Consider the following 13,528-nt stretch of genomic DNA (forward strand, 5'->3'; position numbering starts at 1 on the left):
GTTTTTGGTCTCAACATGTCATTCATAGGTTAGCGTGTCCTTGTTTTCATGGTTTCCTTGAGTTTTCATCATTCCACATAGAGAGAGACCATTTAGCATTTGGCAGATGGCTGCCTGTGAACATTTAAGACCTTTTGAGAGAGTACAACACACCAGGGACAGTATTATTATGACTATCAGGAGGATAATACCAAGTGTTTGGAGTATGCTCCTCATCCAGGCTTCCCATGAGCCAAACCAACTAAAATTTACTAGATAAAGAACAAGCCAGACCAGAAACCTATTACTTTTAAAAAAGAAGCCTTCTCTTTAATGTTGTTTTGCAACTGAGTCTAACAGTTAATGTGCAACAAGAAGTGTTAGCAACTGCACAGTTACCTCCTTGATCAGCCAGTAGGTAGCCATTCCATAATCTAGAATCCCATGACTGTGCAAAATTAAAACAGGGAGTGAGAACAAGTGATTCTAGAAGTATGACTCTATAAAAAGGACCACCAGTACAGTCTGAACAGAGTTGTGGTAGGAATGCCTCTAGAGTTAGCCACTGTGTGGACTAAAGGATCTCTTAGGTCATATAAAGATTTGGGTTTAGCATAACAGATCTAAACTCAGCCAAATTATCTGCAGAAGCTACTGATTGTGAAATTCTAATGACAGCAACATTCTGTCATGTGAAAGAGGTAAGCATAAGCAAGGAAAACATTAAAGGGATGAGTCTTGTGATGGGCAGTCTTGTTCTGACTTCTTGGGAAAAGCTGCCCACAGCGTGAAGTCATCAACTTCTCATTCTGTTTTGCAGTTTGAATGTCTCTGGGCATAACAATGGGTATTTCAATGACCTGTCTGAGTGGCCCACACATCAGGCATGAGGGTTGTCCAAGTTGTCCAGCTTCAGCTTACAGGTCTTCATGAGCAAAGCAGTTTCTGTCCTTAGTTGAAGAGTGTATTAGTGTATTCTCACACTGCTGTAGAGAACTACCTGTGACTGGGCAATTTATGAAGAAAAGAGGTTTAATTGACTCACAGTTCCACAGGCTCTACAGAAGGCATGGCTGGGGAGGCCTCAAGAAACTTACAATCATTGCGGAAGGGTGAAGTGTAAGCAAGCACCTCTTCACATGACAGCCAGACAGAGAGCAAAGGGGGAAACACGACACACTTTTAAACAACTAGATTGCACAATAACTCATTCACTCTCATGAGAACAGCATGGGGGAAGCCTGCCTCCATGATTCAATCACCTCCCACCAAGTCCCTCCACCAACACATGGGGATTACAATCCAACATGACATTTAGGTGGGGGCATGGAGCCAAACCATATTATTCTTCCTCTAGGTCCTCCCAAATCTCAAGTCCTTATCATATTTCAAAACATAATCATGGCTTCTCAACATTCCTTCAAAGTCTTAACTCATTCCAGCATTAACTCAATAATCCACAGTCCAAAGTTTCATCTGATACAAGGTAAGTCTGTTCTGCCCAAAAATCTGTAAAATCAAAAACAAGTTTGTTACTTCCAAGATAACAATGAAGGCACAGGCATTGGATAAATGCTCCTGTTCCAAATGGGAGAAATTGGCAAAAACAAAGGGGTTACAGGCCCTATAAAAGTCTGAAATCCAACAGGGCCGTCATTAAATCTTAAAGCTCCAGAATAATCGTTTTTGACTCTATGTCTCTATACAGGGCATGCTTATGCAAGGGGTGGACTCCCAAGGCTTTGGGCAGCTCTGTCACTGTGGCTCTGCAGGGTACAGCCCCCTTGGCTGCTTTCATGGCCTAACATTGAGTGCCTATGCCTTTTCCAGGTGAACTGTGCAAGCTGTCAGTGGATCTATCATTTTGGGGTCTAGAGGATGGTGGCCCTCTTCTCACAGCTCCACTAGGCAGTGGTCCAGTGGGGACTCTGTTTGGGGGCTCTGACCCCACAATTCCCCCCTGCACTGCCCTGGTAGAAGTTCTCCATTAGAGCTCCACCCCTGCAGCAGACTTCTGCCAGGACATCCAGGCATTTCCATGCATCCTCTGAAATCTAGGTAGAGGCTCCAAAACCTCAACTCTTGCCTTCTGCACACTTGCAGCCCTAACACCACGTGGAAGCCATCAAGGCTTTGGGTATGCCCTATTTGAAGCCATGGCCTGAGCTGTATCTTGGTCCCTTTTAATGATGGCTGGAGCTGGAGTGACTGGGGTGCAGTGTACCATGTCCTGACACTGCACAGACTAGCTGGTGCCTGGCCCTTGCCCAAGAAACCATTTTTCCCCACTAGGTCTCCAGGCCTGTGATGGGAAGGGCTGCCATGAGTGTTTGTGAAATACCCTTGAGGCATTTTCCCCATTGTCTTGGCTATTATATTCAGCTCCTCTTATGTGAATTCTGCAACCTTGAATTCCTCACCAGAAAAATGGGTTTTTCTTTTCTACCACATGGTTAGGCTACAAACTTTCTGAACGTTTATCTCTGTTTCCCTTTTAAAATGGAATGCTTTTAACAGCACCCAAATAACATCTTGAATGCTTTGCTGCTTAGAAATTTCTTCTGCCAGATACCCTAAATCATCTCTCTCAAGTTCAAAGTTCCACAGATCTCTTCTAGGGCAGGGACAAAATGCTGCCAGTCTCCTTGCTAAAGGATAGCAAAAATGAACTTTACTCCAGTTCCCAATAAATTCTTCATCTCCATCTGAGACCACCTCAGCCTGGACTTCACTGTCCATATCACTACCAGCATTTTGGTCCCAACCATTCAACAAGTCTCTAGGAAGTTCCAAACTTTCCTGCATCTTCTTGTCTTCTGAGCCCTCCCAAACTGTTCCAACCTCTGCTTATTACTCAGTTCCAAAGCTGCTTCCACATTTTCAGGTATCTTTATAGCAGTACCCCACTCTTGGTACCAATATTCTGTATTATCCTGGTCTAACACTGCTATACAGAATTACTTGAGACTGGCAAATTTTTTTTTTAAAAAGAGGTTTAATTGACTCACAGTTCCACAGGCATAACAGGAAGCATAACTGAGAGGCCTCAGGAAACTGACAATCTTGGCAGAAGGCGAAGGGGAAGCAAGCACCTTCTTCACAAGACAGCAGGAGAGAGAGAGAGAGAGCAAGAGGGGAAGTGCCACATACTTTTAAACCATTAGATCTTGTGAGAACTCTCTTACTAGCACAAAAATAGCATGGGGGAAATTCGCCCCCATGATTCAATCACTTCCCACCAGGTTCCTCCCCAAACATTGGGAATTCCAATTCAAGGTGAGATTTGGGTGGAGACACAGAGCCAACCCGTATCAGCCAGCTTGACCACACATATTTGTCTTTCAAAATTTCCTTTTCACAAACCTTCTACAAATTTGTTATATCCATTTAGTTTGTCCTATACTCTTCCTCTTTCCATTTGTGGAATAACTAGTCACTCACTTTAGGACAAAAATTACTGTCTTTTTTTCTTACCTCTTACCTTATAAATTCCTTTACAAAACATCTTATTTTTCCTCACATACAGAGTTGTTTCTCTTATTCTCTAGTTTCAGTTAGCACATATCAGAGTTTTAATCCCTAGTATTCTTAATTTTTGATGAAAACCAATAAGCCTTGTGAGCTGTTTTATATCAGCATTCTGTAGATGAGCAGCATTTTCATAATTTCTAGAGACATGTTTACTTGTAATATAATTTTTCATGTTTATTAACAGACCCAAATATATTTACCTTCTCTATACCACATAAAAACTGGATGCTCAGTATGTTCAGTAATTAATGTTTTAATATTTTAACTTTCTTAGAAATAACTTAGCCATTTAATAAATATTTATTACTTAATTTAATGTAACTTTTAGATTTCAAGTTACTAAAGATATTTTTGAAACTGTAAATTTTTATCCTGCTTACATTTACCTAATTCACTCCTAGCAATTGCTCAAATTGCTCATTAAACAAAGCTAGCCATTGAAGGAGTTCATGAAATGCCACTCCAAAATATGCTGCTTTGGTGTACTAATTACTTCAAGCTGAAGGCACTTGAAAAACAGCAAAATTCAAAAGGAGACTTTCTCTGAATTCCCCTTATCTGCCTAAAGACAGATCCTCCAAAAGGAACTCAACTATTTTCAATCCTCTCCCTGGGAGTTTCATCAACCTGGGAAGATTAACTCCTATAACAGGAGTGGAGACTAGATGTCAACACCACACCCAGATAAACTTTGTTACAAATCATCATCTATTCTTTCAAGAGCTCACTTGTCTTTAACAAAAATCATTTACTCTGAAGATATCTCTCTTCTTTACCATATGAACATTTTACCCATGTTATAAATAAACTTTCAGTGCCACGAAAGAAATAGCACTTGAGCATAAATTTTCTCAGCAAGGCAATTTACTTCTATAGAAGGGTGCATCTCACAGATGGAGCAATGGTGACAGCACACCTGAACAAGGGAGGGGAAGGGGTTCTTATTCCTGATGCAGGTAGCCCCTACTGCTGTGTTGTTCCCCTATTGGCTAGGGTTGGACTGCACAGTCTTAAGCTAATTCCGATCAACTATTTTAAAGAGAGGAGGGGTATAAGTTGGAGTGGCGAGGTGAGTAGTTTGATGGGGAGGACAGTTACAGAACAGGTGACTCAGGATGACTCAGGTCAGAGCGGTGACCAGGGGTGACTCAGGACAGAGCAGGTGACCAGGGGTGACTCAGGACAGAGCAGGTGTTAGAGGCTAGGAGGGGTTGTTTACTGAAACTAGGGGCAAGGAGACGAAGAGAACAAGGAAGTTAAACTTTAAAATGAAGAACAAAGAACAGGGGAGCTGAACATACTGATACATTGGTTCTTTCGAGAGGATCTCAGAATTCATTGTACTTAACAATTTACAAGCTAAAATCTTTGAAGAGGAATTTATTATATCCCACACCTATCCCAGCATGGGGTGGAATCAAAGAATCTTTGCCCTATTGTCAATTCTTATTTTGATTTACCTATCTGGTCATTGCCCTAAGCATGTCAGATCAGATTTCTCATTGTAATCTTTGACTTCTGGTTTTAAAATTTTTCCAAACTGAAATAGGTACAGCAGACTGAATTGGGGTTCTGTAATGTTAGGGGACCAGCAGAGAGTCCCTCTGGCCCATACAATCTCTGGTATATTAAACCTTCATTTTAACTTTAACAATGTCCATTTTATTTATTCCATTTGTAATAATCATCTAAAATTTTTCTACCCCAAACTTGCATTTTCATAGGGCTGACCCTTAGGTAAAACAAGGAAGAAAACTTACATACCAAAGTCACAAAACTTAGATCTCAAGCTTAAACACTGTTATTTGCCAAGACAAGGAATGGTATAGGTAGAAAGTTCAGTTAAGACGAGGCAGTCAGCAAAGGTGAAGCTCGTTATGTAGATTTACGCCAAGGCTTTCTCTCATTACAAAAATTTTTAGTAATTTTCCTTTATAGGTATAAATTTTTACAAGAGTTTCATTTTTGCATTTAAAATTTTTATTTGTATAAATTTACGGAGTACAACTATAATTTTACTACATGCATAGATTGCATAGTGGTGATGTCAGGGCTTTTAGGCTATCCATCACCTGAATAATGTATATTATACCTATTAAGTAATTTGTATTATTTTTATTTTTAAAATTTCATTATTTACATTTTTTTCTTTGTTTCTTCTAAAAAAAAAAAGAAACAGGATACATGTGCAGAATGTGCAGGTTTGTTACATAGGTATATGTGTGTCATGCTGGTTTGCTGGACCTATTGACTCATTCTCTAAGTTCACTCCCCTCACCCCCCCATCCTCAACAGTTCCTGGTGTGTGTTGTTCCTCTCTCTGTGTCCTACGTGTTCTCTATGTTCAACTTCCACTTGTGAGTGAGAACATGCTGTGTTTGGTTTTCTGTTCCTGTGTTAGTTTACTGAGGATGATGGCTTCCAGCTATTAAGTAATTTTTCATCATACACCTCCTCCCACTCTCTCACCCTCTATCATTCTATACTCTACATCTATGTGTACCTTTTGTTTAGCTCTCACTTATAAGAAAGAACATGCAGTATTTGTCTTCCTGTTTCTGACTTGTTTTACTAACTCACCTCCAGTTCCATCCATGTTTCTACAAAAGACATGATTTCATTCTTTTTTAGGCTGAATAGTATTCTATTGCATATATAAACATGTTTTTTAATCCAATAATCTGTGGATGGACACGTAGGTTGATTCCCTATCTTTGCTATTGTGAATAGTGCTACAACAGAGATAGAGGAACAGGTATCTTTTTGATACTATTGATTTCTTTTTATTTTTAGTAGATACCAGTAGTTCTACTTTGAGTTCTTTGAGAAATCTCCATACTGTTTTCCATAGACATTGTGCTAATTTACATTCCCACCAACAGGGTATAAGAGTTCGCTTTTCCCTACATCCTCATCAACATTTGTTATTATTATTTTTTAATATAATGGTCATTCTGACATATGTAAGATGATATCTCGTTGTGGTTCTAATGTGCATTTGTCTGATGATTAGTGATATTGAGCATTTTTTCATATGCCTATTGGCCATTTGTAAATCATCTTTAAAAAAAAGTCGGCCGGGCACAGTGGCTCACGCCTGTAATCCCAGCACTTTGGGAGGCCGAGATGGGTGGATCACGAGGTCAGGAGGTCAAGACTTTCCTGGCTAACACAGTGAAACCCTGTCTCTACTAAAAATACAAAAAAATTAGCCTGGCGTGGTGGTGGGTGACTGTGGTCCCAGCTACTGGGGAGGCTGAGGCAGGAGAATGGCGTGAACCTGGGAGGCAGAGCTTGCAGTGAGCAGAGATCGCACCTGTGCAGAATGTGCAGGTTTGTTACATAGGTATATGTGTGTCATGCTGGTTTGCTGGACCTATTGACTCATTCTCTAAGTTCACTCCCCTCACCCCCCCATCCTCAACAGGTCCTGGTGTGTGTTGTTCTACTGCACTCCAGCCTGGGCTACAGAGCGAGACTCTGTCAAAAAAAAAAAAAAAAAAAGAAAAAAAAAAGAAAAGAAAAGCAATTACACTAAAGGAGGTGGTTTTTTTCTTTTTTTTTAACTTTTTTGATAACTCACCTAAAAAAATGAAGACTTTATGTTTTATCAAGATAATTCCTGAGTTGTCTTTATTATGTTTTTGATTATTTAAGAAATAATCGAAGACATCACGCCATTGCACTCCAGCCTGGGCGACAGAGTGAGACTCCATCTCAAAAAAAAAGTCTATTCATGTCCTTTGCCCACCTTTTAATGGAATTATTTGGGTTGTTTGTTGTGAGTTATTGAGTTCCTTTTTTCGAAATAACTAGCTGGGCCAGGTATGGTGGCTCACACCTGTAATCCCAGCACTTTGGGAAGCTGAGGCAGGAGGATCGCTTGAATCCAGGAATTCAAGACCGGCTGGGCAACATAATGAGATACCATTGCTACAAAAAATAAAAAATTAGCTGTGCATGGTGGCACACACCTATAGTCCCACACCTATAGTCCCATTTCTTATACTCATGAGGTTGATGTGAGAGGATCACTTGAGCCCAAGAGGTCAAGGCTGTAGTGAGCCGTAATCATGCCACTGCACTCAAGCCTGGGTGACAGAGCAAGACCTTGTCTCTAAAAAAAATTTTTTGAAATAAAAATAACCAACTCAATGCCAGAAAAGAATGCACTGGAGACTAATTTAGATAGCCAGCTTTTAAATTTAGCTTCTGTTTCTTAACTAGATTGCTAAATACAGGGCAAAGCCCCTTAGTAATAGAGCAGACAGAGCATTTCTTCTTCTCCTTCTCCTCCTTCTGCCTCCTCCTCACTTCTTCTTCTCCTTCTTTTTCTTCTTTTGAGACAGGGTCTCACTCTGTCACCCAGGCTGGAGTGCAGTAGTACCATCTCAGCTCACTGCAACCTCTGCCTCCAGGGCTCAAGCAATCCTCCCACCTCAGCCTCCTAAGCAGCTGGGACTACAGGCACACGCCACTATGCCCAATTAATTTTTGTATTTTTTTTTATAGAGACAGGGTTTCACCATGTTGCCTAGACTGGTCTCAGACTCCTGGGTTCAAGTTAACTGCCAGCCTCAGCCTCCCAAAGTGTTGGGATTACAGGTGTGAGCCACTGTGCCCAGCCCAGACAAAGCATTTTCTATGCCTGGACTCATCACAGATAACTATAAACTCAAGAATCTTGTCAGGGCATATTGGTGGTTAGAGAAGCATACATGGTGACCTGAGGGTTTAACTTTTATAAATATTTTTTTCTAGCTTTCTTTTCATCTTTGAGGTGGGATGGTAACTAACTTTTATAAATATTTTTTTCTAGCTTTCTTTTCATCTTTGAGGTGGGATGGTAACTAATTGAAAAGGTTAGCAGATTCCAATTTTCTTATCAATTAGTTACTTAAGCTATTCCTTTTCCCTTGGTAAGGAGTCTTTTAAAAAAGGCAATTAAAAAAATCTTTTTGGAAGTTTCTGCATATAATTAAAATAGACATCCCTGGGTGGGCCTAATTTGGGAGCCCTTATTTTTAAATGCACTTCTTAGATGAATAGTCTTGTTTATCTAGAACATTCTATAAATGACCATTATAATTCCAAATTATTTTTAATAAGATTTCATTGTTTCTGTAAGTATAGTCATGCATCATTTAATGATGGGAATACATTCTAAACCATCACTAGGTGATTTCCTCATTGTGTGAACACCATAGAGTGTACTTACACAAACCTGTAGCCTACACCTATGCTGTAGGATAGAGCTTATATCCCCTAGGCTACAAACCTATATGGCCTGTTACCATACTGAATACTGTAGGCAATTATAACACAATGATAAGTATTTGTGTACGTAAACATAGAAAAGGTGCAGTAAAAATATGGTATAAAAGATTTTAAATGGTAGACCTGTATAGGGCACTTACCGTAAATGGAAGTTGCGGGACTCAAAGTTGTTCTAGGTCAGTGAGTTAGTGAGTGCTAAGTGAATGTGAAGGCCTAAGACATTATCATGTACTGCTATAGATGATGTTAAAACTGTACATGTGGGCTAGACTGAATTTATTTTAAAATTTTCTTTATTCAATAATAAATTGACATTTTAATGTAACATTTTTACTTTATAAACATATTAATTTTTTAAACTTTTTGACCCATAATAACACAGCTTAGAACATAAACATACTATATAGCTGTACAAAAATATATTCTTTATATACTTATCCTATTAGCTTTTATCTATTAGAATTTTTTTTGTACTTTCAGAACTATTTTGCTGAATATTACGGAACAAACATACATTAGCCTAGGCCTACACAAGTTCAGGATCATCCACATCACTGTCTTCCACCTCCACATCTTGTCCTTCTGGAACATCTTTAGGTCAAAAACATGCATGGAGCTGTCATCTCCTAAGATTACAATGCCTTCTTTTGGAATTCTTGGTTTATGGTGGTAGTTCTTGAGTAAGGATTAATAGCAACACCTTTCACTCACAAATGTTTCCTAGTTCGGACAAGAAATTCCATGATTAACCAGTTCTATGAGCCACAGAGAAGACAACCACCACTACTGGGTGGCATGGGTCAGAGATGTTGCAGGTGTGGGGGATCTCTTCCAACCTTGAGGGCCTGCTCTGACTTACCTTTGGTTTGTGGGGAGGAGGCATTTTCTCCCGCTCCATTTGTTTCGACAGTGTGGTTTCATCATCATCTTCCATTATGGTTTGGTGAACACGGCCATCCTTCTGTATTCAAATTTTAAAGAGGAGAGGTGTGGGTAGATAGTTCTTTATAGAACTCAGGGCACACTCCCTCACTGTGACTGAATCCCCTGTGTCTGTCCTGTCTGCAGGATACCCAGTTTTCAGCCAAGTTCACCACATCCTTAACCTCTTGGCTTTCGCAGAGACCATAGACACAAGGCTTGCATTCTGATTAACTGTGGGAATTCACCTCCCCTTGCCTGCATCTTTGGGTGAACTGGCTGTCTCTTACACAAAATTGAATGCCCATGACTTGCAGGTAGTTGGTCAACCCCTTCAAGTCTGCAGTCCCCTTCAGTGCCCATGATTAGAGGGTAGAGGTCTCCATTATACTCAGGTCTGTACTTCTCTAGCCACCACTGTGGCAGGAAGTGTGAAGGAAGAGCGAGTGTGATGATGTCATAAGGGCACCTATGACTCTGGCATCAGAATGGCTTCCAACAGCTGAGTCTTTTCCAGTGAATATGTGGAACTCTTGTCCATTCTTTTTGCAGACATGGCCACAATTTGACTACAAAAGCAAGCCACTGGAAATACTGGCTAATTAGCACAAAGAAGTATATAGTTAGTGATTTCAATCTAGTTAATAAAAACAAAAGTTGAGACAACCTAAACCTCCATCAAATACAAAATTCAGTCACATGGATTTCAGTTCAATGAAACAATTGAGCCATATAAAGATGAGAAAGAACGAATTAGTAGAAAAATTCTCAAACAGGTGCTTCAGAAAAGGAGATTTAGGAATGACTGAGAAGCACATGAAAAGATGCTCACTATCAGTAGTCATGAGGGAAATAAAAATGAGAACCAAAATGAGAACCTAGACACCCTAAGAGAATGGCTAACATAAGAAATCTGACAGTACTAAATCCTGGCAGGGATTCAGAATGGGTAGATCTCTTATATACTGCTGATAAAAAGATGTGAAATAGCAGAACCACTTTGGAAAATGGTTTGGCACTTCCTAATGAAGTTCAATATGCACCCGTCCTGTAACTCAGTAGTTTCAGTCCTAAAATTTGCAAATTAAAAATGAAAACACATTTTACAAAGACATGTGCATGAATATTCATAGCAGCTTTATTCAAATAGGTCAGAACTGGAAACAACCCAAATGTCCACCAACAGGTGGCTAGACAAAACTTTTGTGATATATTAGTATAATGGAGTAATAGTAACAAAAATGAATATATTCATACACAGAATAACATAGATGACTCTCAGAAACTTGGTGCTAAATGAAAGAAGCTAGACTACCTATAGGTTCTTCCATTTATATAAAATTCTAAAACAGGTAAAACTAATGGGTAAAATGAACCACAATAGAAAATGAATCAGATGAATTCCTAGATATAGGGGTTTTGCCTGCAAATAGCGCATGGAAACAAAGAGGAATGTGCTATATCTTGTTTTGGGTGGTGGTTACCAAGGAATATGGAACTGTGAAAATTCATCAAACCAAGCACTTAATGAAACCACAGAAAAGAACTTTGTTCTCTCTGTACTGATATGGAGTACAAGTGAAACAAATTGAGTTGATGGACAAATACTTATAGCATATCATAAAAGTAATATGAAAACAAGGGAATTAGGAAGACATACACAACCAAAATTTATCAATGATTATCTTTGATGAGGCCAGTAGAATTGGAGGGACAGGCACACTCCCTCACTGTGGCTGAATCCCCTGTGTCTGTCCTGTCTGCAGGGCACCGAGTTATCAGCCTCCTGGGAGAACAGGACACACACAGAGAAGGATATCTCTGAGGCCCCAGCTATGGTACAAATGTCTTTGACTGCTCTCTTGTCACAGGCAGCTCCTTCCAGAAGCTCTAGGGGAGATTTCCTTCCTTGTCACTTCCAGCTTCTGGTAGTTCCCAGCATTCCTTGGCTTGAGGTCACATCCCTCCTGTCCCTGCCTTCCTCTTCACATCGCCTGGTCTAAAGTGTGTCTCTCTTAAAACTTCCTCTGCCATTCAGTACCTAAATACAGTGCCTATGACTGTATTTAGGTCCCATGCAGGTAATCCAGGATAAATCCTTCTTCACAAGGCCCTTAAGTTAATCACATCTTTTGTCATAGATAACAGTCACAGATTCTAGGGATTTCATGTGCATACCTTTTAGAGGCCCATCTGTTAGCATACCAGAAGGCCCATTTTTTGTAGTTGGATTCGGAACCCCAGACAGTATTACCAGGCCCTTCCTCACTTCCTATCACATCTGCCCGGTCTGCAAAGTCACAGCAAGCCAGATGGAACTTGAAATAGAGAATGCCATGACATAGGCCTGGCTATAGGAAAACCTAGCTAACCCCAGATTTGCCAATCTTATGGCCACTTGTGGGAGATCTGTTGCATAAAAGAAGGCCTGGCCCAGGCTGACCCTTGGCTGCTGCCCCTGATAACAGATCTGGCGAAACTTGTCTCTAAAAGAGGCCCTAGTGCTCAGGCTGACTGGGATGCCAACAGAGGCAGGAGGACTGTTTCAACCCCTTTCCCCAGGGAGCGTAAAAACTGGGCTTTATTTTTCGCAGCCCCTGACCAGGCATCTCCATTCAGAGCAGGACATCAGAGAATCTGGCTGCAGCCAGGGCCAGCTAGGAAAACCAGGATTCCACAGGCCTGTGTTTGGCTGGGCCCTCAGGGCCGGCAGAGTGCATGGCAGGGAGCCAGAAAGACAGGGCGCTTCAGCTGGCAACAGCAGGACAGACGCTCTGCCTTATGGTGGGGGAGGCAGTGGGGGAGCAGCCAGGCAGAGCCAGCCTCTGGGGAAGCCAGAGCAGGAGCTGAAGGCAGCAGCTGTGCCTACTGCCTCCCCACCCTAGGGCTGAACAACGAGGCTTCCCTCCCCTCTGCTGGGCACTTCCTGGGAGAACCAGGCATGGGATCTGAGAGGGGAGAGGGACTCGGGGGGTGTAGGGGGATGGTGGTGGGGGTGGCATGGGGGTAGGTAAACAACTAGGGGTAGGCAGGGGAAAGGGCTGTCCCTCCACCAGTGCAGGTCATTGGGCACACAGCCTCTAAATCCTACCACGTCCTCAGAAGCAGCTGTGCTCCTCGTCCACTCCCATGTCCCCTCTCTGGCCTACCCCCAGGCTGCCTCATCCTCTGCCGGGCCTGCCTTGGGTGGGTGCTGCTGGGCCACTGCTTTGCTGAGTCTCCCTCTGTCTCTGGGCACCTATGGAGTAACCATCTCTCACATGGTCTCTCAGTGTCTCTGCTTTGTCATCCATGCCCAAGGCCCCTCACTCTCTACCTGTGTCCCGCAGATGTTTGTGTGAACCTCAGTCCCAGAAGTCTGAGGTCTGCAACCCTCCACAGGGTCTTTCCATGGTGGGCCCTGCATGAGCGGTGGGAGGGCCAGTGGGGAGGTGTGCAGGGGTCTTCATGCCTTGCAGCTGGGTGACGCTTTCCTCAGCCCCAAGTCCCTTCTGTGTGTTGGAAGGTGTGGGAGTGGGGATCTGCAGAGCAGCTATAGTATATTTTCAGGTCCAGGGTTCTGTCTGGTGCCCAACGCCATTGGCAAGGGCGGGTTGCAAAGATTCTGCTCAGGACCTATTGCCTTTGGCCTGTGCCTCACTTCTCTAAGGGGATCTTTTCTTCAGAAGCTCCTCCTCCTCCTCCCAAAGCAGTAAGAGAGCAACTTTCTGCCATCACTGATGAAAGCCATGCCTACTCTTGTATGTCTCACTTTGTAAGGTGGTTGTGCCTGGAATTCTGCATGACAAATCCCTGGAGGTGCCACCACGCTGGAGATACT

At 41.9% G+C, this 13,528-nt stretch overlaps 1 protein-coding gene across 2 annotated transcripts in view; it reads right to left on the bottom strand.

Annotated features, from left to right (window-relative positions):
- Window positions 1-10,116, bottom strand: part of LOC105509650 (IQ domain-containing protein F5-like) — a 26,892-nt gene extending 16,776 nt beyond the window's left edge. Inside the window, exons 1-3 of one of the 2 annotated variants that reach the window (XR_001001466.1) lie at window positions 9,957-10,116; window positions 9,647-9,748; window positions 9,442-9,507 (exon numbers count right to left, since the gene is read on the bottom strand). Coding sequence is in view for 1 of the 2 variants with exons in the window: in XM_011938976.1 (XP_011794366.1) it covers window positions 9,647-9,748; window positions 9,957-10,016 (162 nt within the window). In the remaining variant the exon portion in view is untranslated. Of the gene's footprint in view, window positions 1-9,441; window positions 9,508-9,646; window positions 9,749-9,956 lie in introns of those variants that run through there. The other variant, XM_011938976.1, reaches the window with a different exon arrangement.
- Between the last annotated feature and the right edge of the window lie 3,412 nt (window positions 10,117-13,528).

The sequence above is a fragment of the Colobus angolensis genome, unplaced genomic scaffold (assembly GCF_000951035.1).
Source record: "Colobus angolensis palliatus isolate OR3802 unplaced genomic scaffold, Cang.pa_1.0 Scaffold18, whole genome shotgun sequence".
NCBI lineage: Eukaryota > Metazoa > Chordata > Mammalia > Primates > Cercopithecidae > Colobus > Colobus angolensis.